Source organism: Macaca thibetana, chromosome 4 (genome assembly GCF_024542745.1).
Source record: "Macaca thibetana thibetana isolate TM-01 chromosome 4, ASM2454274v1, whole genome shotgun sequence".
NCBI classification, from domain to species: Eukaryota; Metazoa; Chordata; class Mammalia; order Primates; family Cercopithecidae; genus Macaca; species Macaca thibetana.
In genome coordinates, this window is record NC_065581.1 from 160069609 (window position 1) to 160097245 (window position 27637).

A 27637-nucleotide genomic window follows, 5' to 3' on the forward strand; every position below is an offset into this window, starting at 1 on the left:
CTCAGGTGATCCACCCGCCTCGGCCTCACAAAGTGTGGGGATTACAGGCGTGAGCCACCGCATCTGGTCACTTATAACGTTTTTTAGAGTTTATTGTGAATGATTTCTAAATGTAAAAAGAAAGCATGATCAGGAAAAACCCCACAATGGTCACCAAACGGCATGGAGTGTCTGTGCAGGTGCTCATAATGTCCTTACACATGGAGCCCTCGAAGTCAGAAGAAAGAGTTCTTCTCTCTTTCCTACATATGGGGCACTTGGCTCCCTTACACGAGAAGGGGCCTTATTCAATCAAGTGGTTGGTTATATACACACACCCTTAAGATGCATCTGGATATATGTATCTTATGTATATATGTATATGCATATATGTATATATGTGTATATACATATATATGTGTATATATGTGTATATACATATATATGTGTATATATGTGTATATACATATATATGTGTATATATGTGTATATACATGTATATATGTATATGTGTATATATATGAATACATATAAGCGTATGTATTCACACATACGCTTCTATGTATGAATTCTCCCAAAAGTTATCCTACGAAAAAAATTAATGTGACAATATTATTTTTCCAGCCATTATCATCCTGTGTATCTGGGAGGTGGCTCATTGTCTTTCAAAGATATTACCAGTTATTAATACGAAAGTGACAGTGTAACAGCAGGAAACGGGGAGGGCAACGCTCTTTGTAAGATAATACCATCATCACCACATATTTTAATGTCATCGTTACCAACCGTAATGGAAAGTTTAAAACACTGGCTGATGAGCTGCTTTCTAACTTACAGAAGAGTATTTTGAATTTTTCCTTTGAAAAACTGAAAAGTGACTTTAATTACCTACTGCTATCAGAGCAGTCAAGCCCTCACTTTTAGCACTTTCCAATTCCTTTCCTGAAACACCAGAATCCCCATCTTAGCTGTTCTTCTTGCATGTTGAAAGCGTTGGCCGCACGCAATCATTCACCTTGCCAAGAGAGGCTGAAGCACTGCATTTTAAAGGCAATATTGTGGTGCTTCCTGCCACAGCAGTGACTAAACATGCAGCAAAGGGAAAATCATGTCTCATTTTTATTCCTTCTTGGAAACACGTTTGTTCAACAGATGTCGTTAAGGTTTTTGGGCTTCTATTAATCAACATTTTAATTTTAATTTATTAGAGTATAGAAATAGCCTGATAGGAGTGTGAATATTTGCTTATCAGGAAATCACAGAGTTTAAAGCAACTTTAAAAGACCATCTAATACAGTTCCAAAAGCCAAAGAAAGACAACACTTAAAACGATTGGGGTATAAGACTATTTTTGCTTAAAAGTCTGAAACAATAGATTCTTTTACTTTATTCATTAATTCATTTTGGCATTTCATTAAAAAGTTCTTCCTGGGCCAGGCACAGCGGCTCACGCCTATAATCTCAGCACTTGGCGGGGCTGAGGCGGTCAGATCACTTGAGGTCAGGAGTTCGAGATCAGTCTGACCAACATGGAGAAACCGTCTCTACTAAAAATACAAAATTAGCCTGGCGTGGTGGTGCATGCCGGTAATCCCAGCTACTTGGGAGGCTGAGACAGGAGAATCACTTGAACCCGGGAGGTGGAGGTTGCAGTGAGCCAAGATCGCGCCATTGCACTCCAGTTTGGGCAACAACAGGGAAACTCCTTCCCCCCCCCCCAAAAAAAAAAAAAAAAAATTCATCCTGATATCAGGGCTAAGTTCTCACTATTCCAATTTGAGCTTCATAGTCAACCTCAACGAACATGTAATGAAGCTAATTTGTTTTCTCTGTCCATTCGAAAGGTGTAGAGTAAGGAATTCTACTCTGAACTGCCTACTCTGCAGAGCAAACAGACTCAGTTTCTTCCACTTTGTCCTTGGCTCCTACACCGCAATTCACATTGAGTCATTTTCCCTTTTTTCACTAACAGGGCCATCTCCACATTTGCTTGCTTTTCTTGTGATCACTGGGATTAGAAATAACAAGGTCCCAAACTAGCTACATGCTTTCATTTTGAGTGTATGAATGTGTGCGAAGCCTCAGCATAAATATAGGCAAATATGGATAACTGAAATGTATGGAAAAGACATTTTAAAAATAAAATGTATGGGCTATATGTTATGGTGTTCATAAATTGTTTTTCCATTCCTGGCCGGGCGCAGTGGCTCACGCCTGTAATCCCAGCACTTTGGGAGGCTGAGGTGGGCAGATCACCTGAGGTCAGGAGTTTGAGACCAGCCTGGCCAACATGGGGAAACCTTGTCTCTACTAAAAACACAAAAAATTAGCTGGGCATGGTGGCACATGCCTAATGTTAACATTCCTAATGTTAGCACCATATTTTCATTTTGTTTTTGAACTTAATGGATGAGTTTACATTTTATACTCAAATATGTGAGCTTATACTTTAATATCAACTAAGATTATATACACTATTTTAGATATGCCATCTCCCATCTTAGGACCCTATTTACCTACTTAAACAAAGTCACTGGCATTTTAAATAGTTTCATCACATTAAAACATACCCAAATTGGACAGAAGCATCAAAATAAAGCAGATACTCCCCAGGGAAGAGAGTTCACTGAGGAAGGCTCGTGTGGCAGAACAGCATTGGGAAAGTAAGGAGCGGGGAGTGACACTATTTTTAGATCCTTACCTGACGTCGGTGCATGTAATGCAAGTGATGTTCCGACTATTTGTTGCGATCAGGTGCAAAGCTACTGATGTTTCCTTGTCAGAGGTGGGGTGTGCTCCACATTTAAAGAAAAATTCCTGAAAGAAAGTTAAATATAATCACACACATGAATCCCGGCTGCTCGTTTTTCCTCTAAACATTTCGACAGTAAACAATCTCTTTGGGCAAGAGAAGACATCTGTGATGAGGTGTGAGATGGAGATAAATCAGCAGCAAACCTTTCCCAGGAAAGGATGACCTTGTGCCAAAGTGGTCAACATTTCCCTTTCAGAAGGGCCCTGAGTCTCTGCTATTCTTTTGCTCTTTAAGCGAGGGAGCTGGAGAAGTACGCTGTGGCCTTCATTTAGCCATGCCCTTCAATGATAATAAGTGAGTCTAGAAGAATCACACGGCGTGGAGGTGGGAGGAAGCCTCTCACTAATGAGGAAAGGGAGACGCGAAGCCATGAAATGAGGTGCCCGCGGTCAAACAGTTAAGAGGTGAAGCCGAGAAGTAACTCAAGCTCCCCGCAGGGAAATCCAGTGCTTTTTCTCCAGTATCACTACATGGTTAGTCATTTAGCAGAGTCAGGAATTGAGAGAGCCCTACTGTAAATAGCCACATAAGTACACATGGACTCCTGGTAGACACAGAAGTGCAGCAGAGGCTGGGTGCGTTGGCTCACGCCTGTAATCCCAGCACTTTGAGAGGCTGGGGCGGGCGGATCATGAAGTCAGGAGTTCGAGACCAGCCTGGCCAACATGGCGAAACGCCATCTCTACTAAAAATACAAACATTAGCCGGGCATGGCGGCACATGACCGTAATCCTAGCTACTCGGGAGGCTGAGGCAGGAAAACCGCTGGAGCCCGGCTGAGGCGGGAGAATCACTTGAGGTTTCAGTGAGATGAGATCAGCCCACTACATCCCAGCCAAGAGTGCAGCAGAGCATGGCTCTCCCAGCCCCATCTGGAATCTGCCCCTTTTCTGCCTGGCATCAACACTTCGGCATTCCCGCAAAGACTCTGCCGCCCACCCTCTGTGCCAGGCAACGGGAATGTTCCAATCCAGTATCTTGCTGCTGCTTAGTTCCTTTCCCCAGCCAGGTCCTGCCACATACTCCCTCATTTTAGCTTTTCACATAGGTCACGTTCTTTTGATTGATAATATTCTCCCTTCTCAGCCACATTTTTTCTTCACTTGTTCCTTTTCTAACTTCTATATTTGTTCTCACTCTCCTTCTGTTCACTCATATACCAAGCCAGCAATTGCTCTGCTTCTTGTCCCACAGTCTGTATGCCTTCCATGATACTAACGTCTGTGAAGCTAAATTTTCTGCTACTGAAAAAATAATACATATATATTACTGGATGACAGACTAACCCCTGCGTACCACACTTACTCCTAACTCCACTAGTGTTTAACTACCTGAAATGTGGAAAGGATTTTCCCTTAAAACCCTTGACCTGGTATTGGCAAACTTTGCTGTAAAGTGCCAGATATTAAATATTAAGTGTTTTTGGTTTTGTGGGTTATATGGCCTTTGTCACACTTCTCAACTTGGCCTTGTAGCTAAAAATAGCCATAAGCAGTATGCAAATGAATGGGTGTCGCTGTGTCCTAATAAAACCTTTTATACAAAATATGTGGCAAGTTGGATTTTTCCCTGCAGGCCCCAGTTGTCCACGATGAGACATTTGTAGAATGCTTTATTTATATTTGTATTCTTAACAGTGACTGACATAGGATAGGCATGACTTCTCTTTTTTTTTTTTTTTTGAGATGGAGTGTCTGTCGCCCAGGCTTGAGTGCAGTGGCGCAATCTCGGCTCACAGCAAACTCTGCCTCCCGGGTTCACGCCATTCTCCTGCATCAGCCTCCTGAGTAGCTAGGACTACAGGTGCCTGCCACCACACCCGGCTAATTTTTTGTATTAGTAGAGACAGGGTTTCACCGTTTTAGCCAGGATGGCCTCGATCTCCTGACCTTGTGATCCACCCGCCTTGGCCTCCCAAAGTGCTGGGATTACAGGTGTGAGCCACCGTGCCTGGCCTGACATATACTTCTTAAATGAAAAACAATAGATTAATCAACACTATTGAATCAATGCTATTTATCATTTATTTAATGAATGCTATATGTTATCCCCTTATATGTTTGACTGCAACATTTATTTTCTTCTTTTCCTATTTATAATTTACTAACCTCATTCTCCTCTGACATGTGACACCCTGAGCAACACCCCTTGGTCTGAAGCTGTTGTGTGCATCAGAATTACTTGGGTGGGAGAGGGCACGGGTTTGTTAAACCGGAGATCGCTGAACCCACCCTGGGATTTTGTAAATTCTGGGATGGCATCAAGATTCGCATTTCTAACAACTTGCCAGGTGATGTTGTTCCTGCCACTCAGGGGAATACACCGTGAGAAACCTTGAGCTCCACCAACATCAGAGGCAAAGTGAGTCAACTCTAGTTACTCTCTCGTAAGTCCGCTGCTGCAGCCAGTCGCTTACCATGTCTGAAAATAATGCTACATCTTACGTAAAATATGTGACTCTCAAAAATCTGGAGTGTGCCATTTTACTTTTTTTTGAGACACAGTCTCACTCTGTTGCCGAGGCTGGAATGCATTAGCGCAATCTTGGCTCACTGCAACCTCCGTCTTCCAGGTTCAAGTGATTCTCCCTCCTTGGCTTCCCAAGAAGCTGTGATTACAGGCAACCGTCATCATGCCAGGCTAATTTTTGCATTTTTGTAGAGACAGGGTTTCACCATGTTGGCCAGGCTGGTCTCGAACTCCAGTGACCCACCTGCCTCAGCTTCACAAAGTGCTGGGATTACAGGTGTGGGCCACTGCGCCTGGCTGAGTGTGCCATTTTAAAAAGAAGTATCCCAAAGTCAGGGATTTGGAACCCAGGCTGTTCTTCACTACAAGGCTCACCAATCCCAGGTGGTATAATTTAGTTAACTAAACCTATCCTATCTGGGGCAGTGGAATATCAACCCGCCCTCACACTTACAGTCCTCAGCCCATGGAGGCGTGTGTGTGGAGTCTTGCTGGAGTGGAAGGGATGTCCAGTGTGTGTGATGGGTCCAGGCTCAGGCATGCCTGTGGAGTCCTGCCCATGAGTCCAGGACCTTCCCCCACAGCAGCATGGAAATCATGCTGGCTGATTTTTTTGTTTGGTTATGTTGTTTTCCTGAACATAGCATCCCATTATTTTTACTTAATCTTTTGAAATGCGACAAATCCTTCAATGGCCAGCTCAAGGGTATTGAGAAAGAGATTTAAAACAATGTATGAACACCACAACGAAAAGTCTGAAGGACATGACTGACCCTTATGAAATACACTGAGCTAGCTATGACTGTTTTTTGCAGACATGAAGGAAATCCTCATTCAAAACATAAAGTAATTCCTCCAAAATAGCTGAGTTGGCAGGACTATTGAGAAAGTGTTTCATATACAGATAAATAGATATAAAGCATTTATGTTTTTTCTTACCTTCAGAAAGCTGCAGTAGACATTCAGCTAACAAATCACAAATTGTTCTAACACCAGATAAAATTCAGCCAGATAAAAGTCTTTTTATTGGGGGGTAGGTGTTCATAGATAATGGTATAAGAAGTTACAGATAGTTGAAAAATTCTAGTAATTCATACAGTGTGATAAAACTAAAACACACATTGCCAACCCTATATTAAATATGTATGCCTCATCAGTAAATTTCAGTGCTTTCTCCCACAATTTTTATGAAAGAATGTTTTTGTGTAGTACTAGAATAACTGGCAAGAACTGTGAAGAATGTGAGATTTTACCCAGCTTGCAAGTAAAATCTTGGAAGTAACAAATTAGTTTGCCGCAGTATCATAAAAGCTGACAGAAGACAAGAGACTCCTGGATCAGAGACAAAGGACTGCAGAACTCAGAGCACAGGGAGAAAGAAGCATGAGCATCATATTATACCAGTTCCCCTCCACATGTCTCTCTCAGGGTTGAAGCAGATGGGCTAAGTCAGATTCTACAGGTACAGGGGTTTTGCATCGCAGCTGAGGACCTTGAGCTTAGGAAACTCAAATCTTCTATAAGTAGTTCTAAGCAAGCCATCCTTTCATCCTGAAGGGAGACATTGTCTTTATTATACTGCACAATAAGCATCTTTGCCTTCTGATCTGGAGAGAAACATTATCTTCTCTACTTTCAAGGTCATTTGCTCTAAAACTTCCTTGAAAAGGTGGGTCAGAACAAGGTAGTGCCTCCCTCAGAGATGAGCAGACACATCAGAGGCTCATGGAGAATTCAACAACACCTTTTCTTACAGGCTAATTAGCAGAGTGGTTTTTTGTTGTTGTTGTTGTTGTTGTTTTAGATGGAGCTTTGCCTAAGCTGGAGTGCAATGGTGCGATCTTGGCTCACTGCAGCCTCCGACTCCCGGGTTCAATTGATTCTCCTGCCTCAGCCTCCTGACTAGCTGGGATTATAGGCATGTGCCACCATGCCCAACTAATTTTTTGTATTTTTAGTAGAGATGGGGTTTCACCATGTTAGTCAGCTGGTCTCGAACTCCAGACCTCAGGTGATCCACCCGCCTCGGCCTCCCAAAGTGCTGGGATTACAGGTGTGAGCCACTGTGCCCGGCCGATCTGGTCATTTCTGCTCCTATACAATCCGTGGGCTGGATTGTTGAAGTCTTTTCTGTCATTTCCGTTTTCAAAACCAGCGGCCAATAAGGGAACACACAACAGAAGTTGGAAGGGCCTTTTTCGAAAATTCCACCTTGGGTGTCTGGGACGGCTTTGCTCACACACGGGTGTCATCTCACAGACAGTGGCATGATTCTTTGGGATTAACTGTCTCTGAATTCTGTTTTGTTTCTCTTGATTACTCAGTTTAAAAAATTTAGAAAGTCAAAGACAGGAAAGCTTTCTCGCTGGAGTCCAAGACGGCTGGTCAGAAGGCTGGCACTGCTGCACCACTGTGAGGTCACTGGGGCATGGCAGGGCCCAAGCCAAGTGGCCCAAGAAACGTTTCCAGCAGTGCTGAGCAATAGTAGTTATGCCTGAGGCAAGGCTGCTCAAGGTGGCATTGTTGGATTTCCAGCGTGTGCAGGGGTTGGCCATGGAAATTGCTTCTCGGTCACTAGGGAAGCAGAGTCCTCTGGAGGAGCAGCCGGGAGTGTCCTCTTCATCAGGAAGTCCGGCTGGAACTCAGAGCAGCCCACCCCACCTCTTGCAAATGCTAGTTCACAGATAAATCAGGGACAAAAAGATTCCCCCACCTAACCAGGAGCTGTAATTCCCGAGGGCTTACTCATTTCATTTGTATATGAATAGTCACTTCTGGGAAACCTTAATCAGTTAGGGAGCTAAAATCTATAACAGCAATTGGCCAGTTTTGTTTTGTTTTCAGATGATAGCCTAAATGATTTCTTTTGCTACTTGAAAAAAAATAAGGCCTTAGAAAATGTGCTTGGCTTTATATTGTGACACTGCTAAATGCCATAAGCGTTTTCATCTTTATTTGTTTTATTTTTTTGAGACACGGTCTCGCCCTGAAACCCAGGCTGGAATGCAGTGGCGTGATCTTGGTTTACTGCAACCTACGCCTCCCAGGTTCAAGCAAATCTCATGTCTCAGCCTCCTGAACAGCTGCGATCATAGGTTTGTGCCACCACGCCTGGCTAATTTTTTGTATTTTTAGTAGAGATGGGGTTTTACTATGTTGGCCAGGCTGGTCTCGAATTCCTGACCTCAAGTGATCCACCCACCTCAGCCTTTCAAAGTGCTAGGAATACAGGCAAGAGCCACCGTGCCCAGCCCGTTTTCCACTTTATTAGTATTAAATGGAAAACCCAACAAAGTTGTATTCCTCAAGTTCTTAGAAAGGCTACTTACATTTTTACCATTTCTCTGGACAAGGCTGTGATCCTTTCCTTCCATTCTTCTCTTTCATCATAACTCACTTGCCCTCTCCTCCCCGTTGTTGAGGCCTGACCCTCCAAATCACACCAGACCGATACAAATCAAAGGGGGACCCGGGGAGAAGAGCACGAAGATGTCAACCGGACTGTGGCACTTCTGGAAGCCACTCCTGCTCACTTGAGTATGTCCCTTCACCCATGACTCATAAACAGTGCCCCTCACAAAGAGGAAAACTAGAGCAACAAGAATGGAATAAATAACCCAGCAGAATCTGAAAATTAGATTAACACCAAGAATCCAACTGTATAAACACGTTCAAGGTCAGAAGCTAATTAGTCAACCCAAAATACAATTTGATAGATTTCAAATTACTGTAAAAATAGATGACAACTGGCTTGACAGCCCTGCTTATCACAGTCATAATACCGTCAAATCTGAAAAAATTATTAGCAGTAAGACCTGACTTATTTACCCATGATCCTTCTGATAGCTTTTATTGAACATCCTAAATTTTATGTTTATAGATATCGTTTAACAATTATGTTTTCCACATGAAATATTGCATCTATTTTCACAAAGAGTTAAATTCCATTCTAGTCTCCAAATCCTTCTTAGTTAATATTACCAAAAAGAAAAAAAAAAAAAAAAAAAAACTATCCTTCTCTTGATAAAGTAACGGGAACACACACTTTTCACTAACAAGGTTGCAATGGGTATAGGGTTTGTACTTGACACGTAACTGCATAGCTATTTGCATGGCTCTGGGTATAGTTAGGAAAACAGGGCCCACACCAGGTAGTTCAACTGATGGAATTGAATGAGCTTAGTTATAGAGGCATGGAAACACAGAAGAACTAAACAGGGAAAGGAAGCCACTCGAGATTAGAGTCATTATTGCACAGCTGCCATCTGGGGCTGGGGACTGGGGACAATGGGATAAGCTGTTGGAGTCACCACAGCTCTGCAGCTGGGCTGTCTGGTTGGCAGTGTGACAATGAATGGGATGAAGCCACTGCCAGAGACGTCCCCTGGAGAGAGAGGAAGAAACGCCCCCGGGTTCTGCCTTCTCTTGGCCCTCCCATCGCCAGAAACAGCCCCAACTTACAGGGCAGAGAGGGGAAAAGGTGGCATGGGTCTGAAAGCCACCAGCTGATGACTGCTGCACCGCCACGAGGCGGACCCTGCATGAGATCAAAATTCTCCAAGTGTCACCCTTTGTTAGTGGTGACACAGTCTAATCAGCCTCCACAAAAACAAAAACATACATTCAGATATTGCTGTGAAATATGTATTGAAGATACAGAAATGCTCACACAAATATACATTGTGTATTGAGATTAAACTCAACTATACCCGTCAAAAGACTATCCATCCAAATTTTCCAATGATATTAACAGGATACAGGGCAGTGGTTACTGCTTATGAGATAAACTCGTAATAAGCATCTTACATCTATATCAGAAAGGTTCTCACAGTTATCAAGTTAAGACAGACAGCCTGTCACTTCAAATCAATCTAAATGCCTCTCACAAACCTAAAATCCTGTTTGTAGCTAACAGCAGCAACAGATATTCTCCAGTTACTCTCTCCTCAGAAACTGTCCAGGCTAGAATAGTTCCTCGTTAGTGAGATACAGAGTCTTTTCTAAGACACAACTATTAGTTTTAAGTCTTCCTATCCGTGCACAGGTTTCATTGTTAATCTTGCTAATAAAGTTTCAATTTTCTCTAAGTTAAAACATGCCAGTTGGGTAGGGTGGAACATACCCATAGTCCCAGCTTTTTGGGAGGCTGAGGCAGGAGAATCTCTTGAGCCCAGGAATTTGAGACCAGCAGGGGCAACAGAGCAAGACCCTGTCTTTAAAAACAAACATAAACTCCGCAAAAACAAACCAAAAAATGCCAGATAAAGCATAACCACAACATTCTCTACCTAGTACATAAATAAAGCCTTAAAATAGTGACGCCAAAGCCTGTTTAGCTTGTGACTTCTTTATTGTGTCTTAGCCTTCATAATGAGGTGTTCGACTTACTGGGTATTACATAAACCCAGTAACTCATTTGATCAGTTCTGATACAAACTAACTATGCAAGTTGTAGGACTGTATAATAAATGCACACTTTGTTAAATCAACAGTGCCAGTTTTACAATTAAGTTACACCTAGTCAAACAAATCAGACCTAAAAAGTTAATGAGTCTATCATCATGTTCAATTACAAGTTTGTTTTCTCTCAAGATGTTAATAAAGCCTCTAGATGATGTGCAAAGTTTATCGGGGAAAGAACATCAATATACTCCCACACAAAGCAAAACCATGTCAAAACATCGCCGGGAAGAAGCCTGTCAGTTTATGGTACATGTTTTCAAGGAGTCTAACTTAAAACCAAAGTTGACTAATATAACAACACACATCCTGCCCTTCTCTGCCTGACTGTAAGTTCTTCAATGTGCCTTGAAGTTTATTCCAGGTGTAATGCCACTCAGCCATAATCTGATGTTTATAACTTTAAGAGTAAAAGGGAGATTGTTAAAGAAGATGTTAAAAGTGATTCCTGAAACGTAAAATAAAAGGTTTGCGGTCATTACTGACCCTTATAAAATGAGTGAAAAATAGGAAAACTAATATTCTCTTTCCTAGCTCAAGGTACTTGCTCCAACAAGCTCAGATGGCTATACCTCCTTTTCCCCTCCCTAGCCCAGGGGCGAGCAGGCAGCTCTGGCCTCATCAGTCAGAATAAAACCGCCTCATACATGTGACCACAATGAGATACCTGTCTGAGAACCAAGCCGCTGCTCAGAAGGAAAAAGTGATGAGAGAGAGACAGTCTCTAAGAGAGAGATCATTTGTACCCTGGATCCAGCTATGCCTGATGTTTCCCCAGTTACTTATTAATTTTTATTTATTGAATTATTTCGAGATGGAGTCTCATTCTGTCGCCCAGGCTGGAGTGCAGAGGCGCGACCTTGGCTCACTGCAACCTCCGCCCCCTGGGTTCAAGCAATTCTCGTGCCTCAACCTCCCAAGTAGCTGGGATTACAGGCGTACGCTACCACGCTGGGTTAATTTTTGTATTTTTAGTAGAGATGGGGTTTTGCCATGTTGGCCAGGATGGTCTCGAACTCCTGTTCTCAGGTGATCCACCTGCCTTGGCCTCTCAAAGTGCTGGGACTACAGGTGTGAGCCACTGTAATCCCTGGCCAATTTTTTTCATTCTTTAACTTAGCAGTGCCGATAGGCACTTCCAAGACTGATTTCTATATTATCTTTCAGACTGCAAAACAAGGATTTTCCTTTATTATCTTTATTATCTTGGAGACAGCTTTGACCTTAGGCGTTGTCCCCTAGATAATCTATCACTGGGGGATTTTTTAGAGCAAATGCTCCCACTATGTTTGTTGATATTTCTTTACTTGTGCATAATTATCCTGCTGTTAGCATTCATGTAGGGTCCCTGACTCCAAATGTTCTAGAAGTAAGGGACAGTTGTTGAAGTTGCAATTACTGCACGCTGCACAGGCTCCCTGAGGGTGAGCGGGAGGACCCTGCTGGCCAGACGAGGCAGCCCTCCCTGATCTCTGACTCATTCCTGGGCCATTCCAGGGAAATCTGGATCAGGATTACACACAACACAGCAGCCATTTTTTTTTTCTTTCCTTAGGTTTGATGTTCAGTGGACTAGTGGCTCTGGTGTGGTATTAGCTTCCCGTGCATTTCTCTCCCAATTCCAACAATGGTTTGGAGATTGTAACTTCTGTCTCACCTCAACATAATAGCAGTTACTTATGCGATGTCATCTGCTCAGTTTATAAATCGAGCATATCTCTTTCCTTTCAATGTTGTAGCCTAGCCAGACAATAAAAGATCACATTTATTATTCTAGCTATTCTTTCTCTCCTTTAGAAGCTAAAGGTTTCACATGCTCTCATAATATGTCAGCTTCAAGAACATAATGGCACCCAAAACATTTGCTAGTTGCATGTTTAGGCCAAGCTTTCCACCTTTTGCGCTCAGATAAATAAAATAAGATGTTAAAATATCTTGTTGTTAACATGGAGTATTTCCTTTTATAATCTCCCACTACTGATTGTTCGATTCCATGATTTGACCTCCAGGAGAGGACATATAAATAAACATGTGTCAGCTGGTAATTATTTACAAGAAACTGAAGAGACAGGTCATGATTTTGAAAATTTATTATGACTCACCACCCCTAGATGAGTTACTGCATTCCTAGCAGCATTATTTTAACATTTATTTCTAAATGAGAAAAACGCTTATTCTAATCAACAATGGCAAATAATGTAGAAGAGCTATGTAATCATTTCATTGTCCAGGTTAATTATCTTCCAGACCAAGCACACTGGCCCAGTAAGGCCTTATAGACTTTCTAACCTCCTTGCCTCACTGCCTCTCCACCTGCCCACCTCTCCCTTGGCCTGCCATGGAGACCCTTTAAGGAGGGCCTGGATTTCCCCCCTTCAGTTTGGCCCCTTGCTTGTGGTTTGACCTCAGCAGGATCCGTCTTCTTCCTCTGCTTTGTCCACTCGTTTTGCCTTTCAAACCCCTAGGTGTCTTTCAGGCCTCAGCGTATCTATCCTCAACCCTGGAGGCCTTCCTTGATCCTGTCCCTGTTTGAGCTAGTCCTCAATTATGCCTGGTGCCTAAGCTCTCCATAAGATACATCCGCCAGTGTGCCATGTCAGTTTCCCATTGCATGGCAACATCCAGGAGTTACCACCCCTTTCTGTGGCAATGACCCAATGACCCAGAAGTTACTACTCTTTTCCTAGAAATTTCTGCATAAACTGCCCCTTAATCTGCATGTAATTAAAAGTAGGTATAAATATGACTGCAGAACTGCCCTGAGCTGCTACTCTCTGCCTATGGGGTAGCCCTGCTCTGCAGAAGCAGTCACAGAGCTGTAACACCACTGGAGCTATAACATTGCTGCTTCAATAAAGCGGTTTTCTTCTATGGCCAGCTTGTTCTTGAATTCTTTCCCGGGTGAAGCTAAAAACCCGCTTGAGCTTAGCCCCATTTAGGTCTTGCCTCCCCAACATCAGTATTCTTGGGAATTAAGTAATTCACTTTGTTCTCTCCCTGCTCTTTGGTTAGTCTGTAGTGTCCTCCTTTTTTTTTTTAAGACCGTGATATTCCACCTTTTGAGTTACAGTTGGGACAACTGAGAGAGGGGGAAGAGCTGGAGTGGGGTGAGGGCTCGACAGCTGAAGGTATAGTTCGCTTAGTTTTTGTACTGGAAGGGTTCGTCACTGATTTCATTGAGAAGTCAGGTGTGGTGAGAGCTTCTGTCATCTACACATTCCTCTTAACATTTACTGCTGTTGTTGTTGTTCATTCCATTGTGCTGTTCATTTCTGGACCAAGTGAGGGCAGAACAGCCAGAGCCTGAGAAATGCAGCCACAGCAACTGCACAGTGTCCAGTCTGGGCAGGGAAAGTGCAAGAGAAACATACCTTTTGATAGCAATAATTCACAACATGATAATATAACTGGTTTCTTGGCTATGAGCAAAAAGAAATATTGAGCAATAAAAAAACAGCCTAGCTTTAAAACATTTTAAATGACTTTAGACTTGGAATCTAAACTTTTTTCGCTCAAAAGTCCTTGTTTCTTTAGCAAGTAGAATTTAAAGCTTCTTTTTATTCGTGTCTTCTTTATTGCAGGCAGCTCAAGCCATCATAAACATTCCACTCAAGACAAACTGGGCAAAGGCAACTGCTTAATACAATTTAATAGCTTCTCACATTCTATATATTTACTTTATTTCCTCATTAGGAAAAGAAGAAAATAAAATGTAATTTGTAAATTTACCTATAAACCATATACTGGAAAACTAAGATGAATAAAACTGGAAAATAAATGTTACACTGAGTTTTTTTTTTTTTTTAACATGCCCGTGTAAGTGATAACAAATGGAAGAATTAAAAACTCAACCAGCCATCCTACTTATGCAAAATATATATCGATGTGTGTAGGCATGTGTGCTTTATATATACAATCATCCCTCAGTATCCAGGAGGGATTGGTTCCAGAACCTGCCCCCCGCCCTGATATCAAAATCTACAGATGCTCACGTTCCTGATATAAAATGGTATAGTATTTGCTTATAAGCTATGCACATCCTCCTGTATCTGTCTTCTTCCGCTGCTTTGTCCACTCGTTTTGCCTTTCAAACCCCTAGGTGTCTTTCAGGCCTCAGCGTATCCTATCTTCAACCCTGGAGGCCTTCCTTGATCCTGTCCCTGTTTTAGCTAGTCCTCAATTATGTCTGGTGCCTAAGCTCTCCATAAGATACATTCACCAGTGTGCCATGTCAGTTTACCATTGCCATGGCAACATCCAGAAATTACCACTTTAAATCATCTCCAGATCATGTAGAATATCTAATACAATGTAAATGCCAAGTATATAGCTGTTACACTGCATTACTTTGAAAATTTATATTATTTTTTATTGTGTTCATTTTTGTTTTCATTTTTGAATATTTTCAATTGATGATTGAATCCAAAAATGCGGAAGCTGTGGATATCGAGGGCTGATGTTACATAGATTGACTGAAAAATTTCAGAGTCCAATTAATACTGCATCTAAAATAAGTTAAATAACAGAGGGAAACATCAAACCTTCTGTGTCATAAGGACACTATTAAAGTTATTTATTTGTTCATCTCTCCTCTGTGTTTTGAGAAATGCATGCTGTGTTGGGGAGACGAAGATGGAGGATGGCAAATAGTGCCGCATTGTCCCGTTGCTAAGAGGCATGTAAAAACAAAGAAACACATCCCACAAGGCAAGATGAGGAACTGTTAGAGGGAACAATGCCCCTTCTTAGCCAGACTTACCATTATAGAACAATTCTCAAGAGATGGTATCTATGGGCATAATTTGTGTGTGAGGGAAAAAGATTCCTGTACAGCTCATGCCACTGCCAGGAAAGAAAAGCCAGTGGCCCCTGCCTTCTATCATTGTTGGGGAAGAGTCAGTTCTTCCAATGGGAAAAAAAAAAAAAAAAAAAAAAATTTAAGCACTTTGGGAGGCTGAGGTAGGTGGATCACCTGAGGTCAGAAGTTCGAGACCAGCCTGGCCAAGATGGAGAAAACCCGTCACTACTAAAAATACAAAAAATTAGCCGGGTATAGTAGGGTGCGCATGTAATCACAGCTACTTGGGAGGCTGAGGCCGGAGAATTGCTTGAGCCCAGGAGGAGGGGGTTGCAGTGAGGTGAGATCGAGCACTGCACTCCAGCCTGAGTGACAGAGCGAGACTCTGTCTCCAAAAAAAAAAAAAAAAAAAGAAAGAAAAGAAAAATTTTCAGGAAACATAACTAGGACACAATAAAGTGTTTCAATCAGGTTTAAACACACTTGGAGAATATAAGAATTTTAAAATTTAATTAAAAGCTAAACAAGAACAACAACAGAGAAAACCTACTAATAAACTGGAAATCATGAACGAAAGCTCAGAGCCATGGACATGACAGTGAGGACATCAATATATAAATCATAAACACAGAGAGGCAAAACCAAAAAAAAAAAAAAAATTGCAGAAAAGATCTCTGGGGGTTAAAGCTACCCAATGGATAATACCAGTACTAGTGAGCATTTTCATTGACTGCCTGATTATTATAACATGTTTGGTAAGTTACTTAATCAAATTTATGGTAGCTATCTTCATCATGTTTAATTTAGCTGATTTTTAAAAAATATTTACAACGAGCTTTATTACAGATAGCTTCTAAGTTTGATCAAGTGATTTGGATTCACTATGGACATAATCACATATGTCTCTTTTAAGCTTTAGATAGCATGAATTAAATTGATGGATATGTGAGGATTATGATATCCTGACACTTTGAAATAAACATTTACTCCTTCCCTACTTTCACAGTGGCTGGAAATAATTCTCTCTCTCTCTCTCTCTCTCTCTCTCTATATATATATATATATGCATATGTATGTATCTCAAACATGGAAAATATAGGTGGTAATTCATATAAACTTGCAATGAGTGTGGTGGGCAGCATTAAAAAAAATTTTTTTTAGACAGAATTTTCACTCTTGTTGCCCAGGCTTGAGTGCAGTGGCACGATCTCGGCTCACTGCAACCTCTTCCTTCCAGGTTCAAGTGATTCTCCTGTCTCAGCTTCCTGAGCAGCTGGGATTACAGGCGTAAGCCACCATGTCCAGCTAATTTTTCTATCTTTAGTAGAGACAGGGTTTCACCATGTTGGTCAGGCTGGTCTTGAACTCCTGATCTCAGGTGATCCACCTGCCTCGGCCTCCCAAAGTGCTGGGATTACAGGCGTGAGCCACTGAGCCCGGCTGGTGGGCAGCATTTCTTTAGAAAGACATAAACTAAGTCTTTGTCTATATAAAGGACAATGTTCTGTGTTTCAAACATTTCAGCAATGAAAAATGACAAAAATGTTTACAGAATACATGGTACATAAAGGAATGTACTATTTTGTATGTACATAGATATTTTCTACATAGTACATAGAAAATATCTTGAGAGGGCTCCTGCATCTCAATGCTGATGGATCCAACCATGCAGCCAGGTCTCCATGTCTTGTGCCCATACTGTATCATATGCAGTACAACACACTGAGGAGGCCACTGCCGGGATAAAGGGAACAGAAACATCGCTCCACAGAGCCTGAGAATTACCTGCCTGGGGCCATTGCCACTACCAGCAACTCTGTTTCCTGCAGCAGCAAAGCCACCACAAGTGAACCACATCTTCAGGAGACCTGGGAACTGGCCCACCTGGGTGCTGCCCTGGGCTTGAGTACAGGGGTCTGCCTTCTTACTGCTGTAACCAATGTCACCACCCAAGCATACCATCCAGGGCCTGGGGATCAAACAGCCTTACCTGCCACAGCTGGTGCCTATGCACGTCAGGGGGCCTGAGGACAGGTCTGCCTTCCTGCTGCTGTTCCCACCAGTGCATGCATGTACATTTATCTGGGAGCCTGGGGATCAACCTACCATACCTGTTGCCACTGGCAACTGTGTATCATTGCAGGGCCTGTCAACAGGCTTGCCCTGTCCATGATGCCTGTGCATACCATCTGGGGCTTGAGGATAGGTCAATTATGCCCCCCACCACCTCTGCTGGCACCCAAGCATGCTATATGGGGACCAGGGGACCAATGTGTCCCAGCCACTACAGCCTGCACCCACATACAGTATTGGGGAACTGAGGACAGGCCTGCTAGTGATGCTACCACTGACAGTGCCTGCATGCTTCATCTGGAGACCTGGGGATTGATCTGTCCCACATACTGCTGTGAATGGCTATGAGCACCTTCCAGGGCCCGGAGGGTGGGCCTGCTCAGCCTGCCGGTGCCCACATACTTTGTCTGTGGGACTGGGGAATGACCCTCCCTGTCTGGTACCACCACAGCTCACACACAACTCCCAGAGGACTGAGGATGGGCCCACTCAGCCTGCTGCCATCACCACTGCTAGCCATCTGCCCATATGCATCACCTGGAGGCCTGAGCACTGGCTTGCTCACCCTGCCACCACCACCACTGATGCCTGCATATGCTGACTAGGAACCAGAGATTTGGCTTGCCACTACTATTGCCATGAATGATGCTACACACCACCCAGGAGTCCGAGGACCAGCCTGCCCTCCCAGCCCACTGCCACTACTGCCGGCACACAAGCAGGCTGTTTGGAGGCACAAGGTTTGGCATACCCAACCCACTGGCGCCACCGCTGTGCCTGACGACCAGCCCACTTGGTATCCCTGTCCCCAGAAAAGCTTCACTGCAACCTCTACTAACAAGCACTACCTGAGCCACTGAAGAGACCACAGACACAACTGATGCTGATTACAGCTGAAGAAATCATTCAGACATTGAACCACTGTGCCCAACTAGAATCAAAGCCAAAGTGACCTACACAAGCAACATTACAAATACATCTACAGAAAAAAGTAGTCTTTTCCTAAAAAAGCCAATCCATAAAATTGGAAGAAGAAACTGCTACACCAGAGGCACTGTAAAAAGCTCAATAAGATACACTAGAACACAAATAAACAACACAAAATATCAGAAAAACAATTCACAATCTGAATGAGAAATTAAACAAAGAGAAAGATACCTTTAAAAATTTCCAAACAAAAATCCTGGATCTGGAGAATTCAATGAATGAAATAAAAATACAATTGAGGGTTTTAAAAAAAGATGAGACCAGGGAGAGGAAAAAAAAAAAAATTCTGAACTTGAAAAGAGATCATTTGAAAAAATCCAGTTAGAAATTTTTTTTTAATTATTAAAAAGTAAAGTAAACCTATGTGATATATGGGACACCACAAAGCAAACAAATGTTGGAATTTGGGGTGTCCCAGATGGTGAAGTGATGAACAAAGACATGGAAATCCTATTTAACAAAATAATATCTGAAAACTTCTCAAGTCTTGCAAGAGATTTAGACACCCAGATACAAGAAGCTCCAAGGATCCCAAATAAATTCCACTCAAAAATGTCTTTTTCAAGGAACATTAGAGTCAGACTGTTAAAAGTTAAAGACAAACAGAATTCTAAAAACAGTAAAAGTATCATGTCATATATAAAGGTATCCCCATCAGAAAAACAGCAGATTTCACAGCAGAAACCTTACAGGCAAGAGAGAATGGGATGATATATTTAGAGTGCTGAATGAAAAAATATGCTAGTGAAGAATATTCTACCAACAAAGCTATCCTCCAAAAATAAAGGAGAAATTAAATCTCTCCCAGACACAAACAGAAGGAATTCATCACTAGACAAGTCTTATGAGAAATGCTCAAGGAAATTCTAGATATGGAAGGAAAAGGACAATATGTACCATCTTGAAAGCACACAAAAGTACAAAACTCACTGGTAGAGCAGACACACAAAGGAGAATGGAAGGATCCAAACGTTACTATTACAGAAAACCACCAAACCACAATGATAAATAATAAAAGGGAAAGAAGGAACAAAGCATACGCGAAACAACCAGAAAACAATTAACAAAATGATGGAAATAAGTCTTTACTCATTAATAATAATTTTAAATGTAAATGGATTAATTTCCCCCATAAAAGATAAATGGCTGAATGAATTTTAAAAAATGACCCAACTGGCCGGGCGCGGTGGCTCACGCCTGTAATCCCAGCACTTTGGGCGGCTGAGGCGGGCAGATCACCTGAGGTCAGGAGTTTGAGACCAGCCTGCCCAACATAGTGAAACTCCGTCTCTACTAAACATACAAAAAATTAGCTAGGAGTGGTGGTGAGTGCCTGTAATCCCAGCTACTCAGGAGGCTGAAGCAGGAGAATCGCTTGAACCCAGGAGGCGGAGCTTGCAGTGAGCCAAGAGCATGCCACTGCACTCCAGCCTGGGTGACAAGAGTGAAACTCCATCTCAAAAAAAAAAAAAAAGAAAAAAGACCCAACTATATGATAACTACAAGAAAAACACTTCACCTGTAAAAAAAGAAAAAACAAAAACAAAACAAAACAAAACCACACATAAAGAATGAAATGAAAGGATGGAAAAAGTCATTCCTTACAAACAAAACCCCAAAGTGGACAATAGTAGTTATACTTGTATATAAAAATTAGTCGGGTGGAGTGGTGGGCACCTGTAATCCCAGCTACTAGGGGGGCTGAGGCATGAGAACTGCTTGAACCCGGGAAGCAGAGGTTTAAGTGAACTGAGATCGAGCCACAGCACTCCAGCCTGGGGAAAAGAGTGAGATTCTGTCATTAAAAGAGAGAGAGAGAGAGATACACACACGCACACAAAGATCATCATATAACGAAACATGTATCAATTCAGCAAAAGGATGTAACAACTCTAAATATATATGCACCTAATATCAGAGCACCTGGACATATTTTATAAAACATTATTAGATTGAAAGGGAGAGATAGACTCTGATACAATAGTTGGGGGCTTCAATACCCCTATTTCAGCACTGGAGAGATCTCTGAGATAGAAAATAAACAAAGAAACAAAGAAACGCTGGATTTAAATTGCACTTACGACCAAATGGAACTAACTGACTTCTACAGAACATATTATTAAGCTGCAGAATACTTTCTTCTCGTCAGAACATGGAACACTCTCCAGAATAGATCATATGTTAGGACATAAAACAAGTCTCAAGAAATTTGTTAAAACCAAAATCATGTAAGATATTAATATCTTTTCAGACCACAACAGAATAAAACTAGAAATGATAAGAAGAGAAACTTTGGAAACTGTACAAATACATGGAAATTTAACAACATGCTCCTGAATGACCATTAGGTCAAGGAAGAAATTAAGAAGAAAACCAAAAAAATTCTTGAGAGAATTAAAAATGGAGACATAATATATTCAAACCCATGAAATACAGCAAAAGTAGTGCTAAAAGTTTATAGCCATAAACACCTACATCAAAAAAGTAGAAAGACTTCAAGTTAACCACCTAACAACGTACCTTAAAGAACTAGAAAAGAAAGAACAAAAGAAACCCGAAGTTAGTAGAAGGAAAGAAATAATAAAGGTCAGAGTGGAACTAAATGAGATAGAGACAAGAAAAATATAGAAGGGATTACAAAAAATAACAACTTGGTTTTTGGAAAAGATAAAAATGACAAACTACTAGTTAGAATAACCAAGAAAAAAAAAGAAGACTCAAATGAAGAAATCATACACAAATAGGAGACATTACCACTGGCACCACAGAAATACAAAGGATCATTACAGACTATCATAAACAACTACATTCTAACAAATTGGAAAATCTAGAGTAAATAGATAAACCATGAACACATACAACCTACTAAGAATGAACCAGGAAGAAAGAAAACCTAAGCTGACCCGTGATGAGTAGTGAGATTAAAGCAGGAATGAAAAGTCCCCCAACAAAGAAAGGTCCTGGACAAGATGGATTAACTGCAGAATTCCACTACATTTATGTAGAAAAGCTAAAAGCAATTCTTAAACTATTTCAAAAAAGTGAAGAGGGAGGGATTCTTCCTAATGCATTCTACACAACCAGCATTACCCTGACACCAAAACCAGATAAGGATACAAGAACAAAAGAAAGCAACAGGCCAAGGTCACTGTCTTAGTCAATTTGTCTTGCTATAATGGAATCCCTGAGACTGGATAATTTATAAAGAACAGGGATTTATTTGACTTACGGTTCTGCAGGCTGTAAAAGAAGCATTGAACAAGCACCTGCTTCTGGTGAAGGGCTCAGGCTGCTTCCAAACACAGCAGAAGGCAAAGTAGAAACAGCATGTGCAGAGATCAAGTGACACGACAGAAAGCAAGAGAGCAGGTGAAGGTGCCAGGCTCTCTTTTAAACGACCAGCTTTCATGAGAACTAATACAGCCCCTTACCTGAGAGAGGGCATTAATCTATTCATGAAGGACTGCTGCCATGACCCAAACACCTCCCACTAGGCCCTACCACTAACATTGGTGATGAAATTTCAACATAAGGTTTGAGTGGTCAAACATCCAAACGATAGCAACCCGTCATGAACATCAATGCAAAAATCTTCAACAAAATAGCATATCATAACCAAGTGAGATTTATCTCAGTGATGTAAGAATGGTTGAACATAAACAAATCAACAAATGTGATACGTCACATCAAGAAAATGAAGGACATACAGAAGCATGGTGTGCAGAAAAAAAAGAAAATGAAGGATAAAAACCATATAATCATCTGAATAGATGTAGAAAAAGCTTTTGACAAAATTCAACATTCCTTCTTGATCAAACATCAACAAACTAGGCATGGAAGGAACATACCTAATGGGGAAAAGGTTAACGTCTATCCTCTAAAGGACTGAAACATGACAAGGATGCCTACTCTCACCACTCCAATTCAACATAGTACTGAAAGTACTAGCCAAGTCAATCAGGTACAAGAAAGAAAAGTCATCCAAACTGGAAAAAAGAAAGTCAACTTGTCCCTCTTTGCAGACAACATGATCATATATACAGAAAAACCTAGACTCCACCAAAAAACTCTTAGAACTAATAAATTCAGTAAAGTTGGAGGACACAAAATCAACACAGAAAAATAAATAGTGTTTCTATACACCAATAACAATATAATTGAAAAAAATCAAGAAAGCAATCTCATTTACAATAGCTACCAAAAACTACTTAGGAATAAATTTAACCAAGGAGGTAAAAGACCTTTGCAAGGAAAACTACAAAACACCGATGAAAGAAATTGAAGATGACACAAACTAATGGAAAGATATGCCCTGCTCATTGACCAAATTAATATTGTTAAAATGACTGCTCAATGCAATCCCTACTAAAATAACAATATCATTCTTCACAGAAATAGAAAAAAACAAAAATAATCCTAAAATATGTATGGAACCACAAAAGACCCTGAGTAGCCAAAGCAATCCTGAGCAAAAGAACAAAGCTGGAGGCATCACACTACCTGACTTCAAAATATCCTGTAAAGCTATATAACCAAAACAGTAGGGTACTGGTGTAAAGACAGACACATAGAGCAATGGAACAAAATAGAGAACCCAGAAATCAATTAGTGTACTTACAGCCAACCATCTTCAACAAAGGTAACAACAACACATGTTGGAGAAAGGACAATAAAAAGTGTTGGGAAAGATGTATACACAGAAGAATGAAACTAGACCCCTATCTCTCACTATATGCAAAAATCATGGCAGAATGACTTAAACATAAAACCCCAAAGTATAGAACTACTAGAAGAAAACAAGGAAAACATTCAGGACATTGGTCTAGGCAAAGATTTTAATGGCCACGAGCTCAAAAGCACAGGCAATAAAAACAAAAGTAAATAAATGGGACTATATTAAGCAAAACTGCTTCTGTGCAGCAAAGGAAACAATCAACAGAAACAACCTGTAGAATGGGAGAAAATATCTGCAAACCATTCATCCAACGAAGGACTCATATCCAGAATATACAAGGAACTCAAAAAACTCAAAAGCAAAAATACAAATAAACCCAACAAAAAGTGGGCAAAATGTTAGAATGGACACTTAACAAAAGAAGACATACAAATGGCCAACAGGTATATGAAAAAAATTAAATATTACTAATCATCAAAGAAATGCAAGTCCAAACAGCAATAAGATATCATCTTACCTCAGTATGGCTATTATCAAAAAGACACAAAATAACAAATGTTGGTGAGAATATAGAGAAAAGGTAACTCTTATACACTGTTGTAACCTGTAAATTAGTACAGCCATTTTGGAAAACAGTATGCAGGCATCTCAACAAACTAAAAGTACAACGTGGCTTATGCCTGTAATCCCAGCACTTTGGGAGGCTGAGGTGGGAAGACTGCTTGAGTCTAGGAGTTTGAGACCAGCCTTGGCAACATACTAAGACCCTATTTTCACAAAAAATCAAAAATTTCCTAAAATTAGAACTATCCTATGATCCAATAATCCCACGACTAGGTATTTATCCAAAGGAAGGAAATCAGCATATCAAAGGGATACCTGTACCCCCATGTTTGTTGTAGCACAGTAGGTCAAGATATGGAGTCAACCTGTGTCGATCAACAGATAAATGGATAAAGAAAATGTGGTGTGTATATACACACACACACACATACTAATCAGCCATAAAAAGTGTGAAATCCTATGCTTGCAGAAACCTGGATGAACTAGAAGTCATTATGTTAAGCAAAATAAGCCAGGCATGGGACAAATACCTTTCCAAAGTCAATGGTGAACATTAATCCCGTTCTGGTTACCGGACCTTTACTAAACTGACCCATATAACAGGTTCCTATGTGTTTCTTCAAGCCAGCAGTATCTACATACTTTACTTTAGACCCCGCTTATTTTCTTTTTGGCTGATTTGCCAAAATATAATTGATTGATTGATCAAAAATAATACTGTAATCTCTAATGGTATTCCAAATTTACTGAAATTAATTTGTGCCTTCCTTTAATTTATTTTTCCCAACTTTTAGCTCCTCTTAATCAAATTTACATGTAACTGGTATAAGTAATATTCAGCTAATTAAATGAGGAATAGAGTCTCTCTATTTGTCATAAATTTAATACAGTTGCATTAACATGTATTGCTATTTCAATACTTTTATATTTACATAGATAACAATACTATTCAGCATTAGTTAGTATGTGTGAAGGGAACATTATAGGTATGAAAAACAGCCTACCCCCAAAATATCTTTTTAGATAGATGAGAAGTTTATGATTAGGTTGTAAAATTTTCTAGGGGAAGTTTTTCTTTAATGAACATGGAGAAAGCACCTAAATCATCATGCTACAAAAGGAAATCACGCTGAAAACAACCCAACCACTTAGATGTGCCCCTTGACATTGGACTCATATTAGCAGGTAGCTAGCTCACAACTGAAATGACCCATAAATCCTGCAAACCTAGTCTACCTCTATACATATAAAAGAGCAAGCTTCAATTTGAGTTCTCGAATGACAGTAAGTATGTACAATGAAATACATAATAAACTGAGATCTAGGTGGCTAGCACATTCAACATGACGTGCTCTATTCCATGGACAATTCCATTCTACTTCTTGGTGCATTAAATGAAATGAAGTTACTTTCCTTATATACACAGATCTGTATACTCATTAAATATAGTGACTTCTGTGAAAAAATTTATTTCTACCCTGCGGTAGAAGCCAAGGAAAACATTAATTTTATGTTACTCAGAAGTACAAACTACAGCCTTCTCCTTAGAACAGGAGGTATAAAAATTAGCCTCCTGGGGTTCTGTTGCTAATTCTTGTGAACTGCTAGGAACTTGATCTAAGCCATTCCACATAACTGGCCATCATTTACAACTTGCGGGTTTTGTGCAGTGTCTCTGTGTCTTCCTACATGGGGACTCAATCACATAAGCTAGTAATTTCCTTTCCCCAATCACCTAACTCAATACCAGCCAGCTAGATGGCATCTCTCAAGGCACTGTGGTAGAGGCATGGTGGGTGTTACTCATATTACACTTCTCAAATCAGTTGGGTCAATCTGTCTACTCAGAACATACTAAGTGATATCAGCCACCTGCTATTCTGTGGTGATTGTGAAATACTCTTTCTCACTCTACATGTACAAATCTAGTTTCTTTTCAGAAAACCAGCAGCTATAGAAACACCATTCCCAACCCAAAATATATGAGGTTAAATTCAAGTTGGACAGAGTTGTTCAGCATTTTTTAGCTGCAAACATTTCTTTCATCACCAACACCTGGTGCTCAATGAATGTATCATTACTTGGCTGGTTATATATAAGCCCATCTGTGCAAAAATGGCCAAGAGCCTGCTCATAGTTGGCCAGACCTGTGTCCTAAAATATAGGAGCCAGGTAATGACGAGCTTTGATGACCTTCATAATCATGGGAAAGACAGCTGACAGAAATGGTTTATGTGGCAATAATGTGGAAATAAAGAACCACATATACTGCAAAATATATTAAAATAACATAAAATATACATTTACATGGTTATTATATAGCCCTTTTAAATACAGTATTCATCTTTTCTTCATAAGGATTTTTGGGAAGTATGAGTTTTACCATCTATGATTTAGTGAGGAAGCAATAACTATAGCACTTTTGGATAGTCTATGGATATGAGAATAATGAGTTGAGTATTTTCAGCCTATTTATCAGCCTCAACTCCTCAAACACACATAGTAGATACACTGTCATAAATCTTTATTTGTGCTATGATGGTTGCTAAGAAATGCTTCATTTATCAGTAAGTCATAATTGGCACCAAGTCATGTGTTGCTAAATATTTTATAACCTCCTTTTATGAACCTGGAAACAATCTATTACCTACACATATGAAAATTCCCATATATTTGCACATAAATGTTTATTTGTTTTGTCCAATTTCTATCTTTGACAGTCAAAGATAAAATGAGTGTAAACTCAGCAAGCAATTCACATGTGGCCAGGGCTCCATCCAGTTACCCTAGTTACAGCTTTCTACTCTGGTAGCAAGTAGCCACTGTTCCATTAGCTACAGTTTGCATATCACGCTGAGACTGCTGTTCCTAAAAAACGACAATATTTATTTACACTTTCAATAAGAGGAAGTTTCAGTGAATTTCCTGGGCTCCAGGAAAGTCTTGAGAGAATAAAAGATAGTGTAAGAGAAATCCAATCCCCTTATACATACTTGCAGTGTAAATTTGTCTATCGGGTCAATTTCCAGTATATTTCCTAACCCCCCAAATGCCTCAATATAAATGGGATCTTCAGGGAAATCATACCGTGGAAATAAATAATTTACAGTGTCAGTTTGTTTCCAAAGAAGAGTAGTGCGAACTGAGTATGTGTGTTTAGGTAATTTTCCTCACAATACCATAATCATTTTCTAGTCTTTTGAGAATGAAAAGAATTCTACTTCATTTTGTCCTCTTAACACACAAAAGCATGTGATAGAAAGATATGTAGATTCTCAGTAGATTTAGTAAAGGGTGAAGAAGGATTTCTAACAACCGCAACACAGAATTATACATGGCTTGCCTCCACCACAAACGACTCTCCTATAAATCCCTCTTCACACCTTTCAGAATCATTGCCATAGTGAGCTATCAAGTCTCAGCAATAACAACAAACAAATTCAATGTCAACTGCCTAGAAAAGAGGCAGTCTGGATACATGTGAAATTGACAACTTGCTGGGGGTGGGGCGGGGGAGATGCCACTGCAATTGATTTCAGGAAGTGAATTCCTCTTGTGCCCATCTGGACACTGGACTTTACTGGTTACTATTGCTGTGACATTAAAAAGAGGGACTGTCCCTACCTCGGAATTACTCCACGATTCCTGATAAACAAAAAGTGCCTTATAGTGAAAAGGTAAAAGCATGAGCAGTGAACCCCCATGTATGCACAGGCGAATATTTCATGGCACATCCATTTATGCGATGGCATTCATTTTGCATTTTCTATGTGCTAAGCAATGTGCGAGGTCCAAGAGTCACATGAAATAAAGCAGA

General features: G+C 40.6%; 1 protein-coding gene across 4 annotated transcripts in view; it reads right to left on the reverse strand.

The window, feature by feature from the left end:
- PRKN (parkin RBR E3 ubiquitin protein ligase) overlaps positions 1-27637 on the reverse strand; it is a 1383066-nt gene that overhangs the window by 628503 nt on the left and 726926 nt on the right. For all 4 annotated transcript variants that reach the window (XM_050789300.1, XM_050789297.1, XM_050789298.1 and 1 more), the window contains one exon: positions 2681-2796. In XM_050789300.1, the coding sequence (XP_050645257.1) occupies positions 2681-2796 (116 nt within the window). The remainder of the gene's footprint in view (positions 1-2680; positions 2797-27637) is intronic.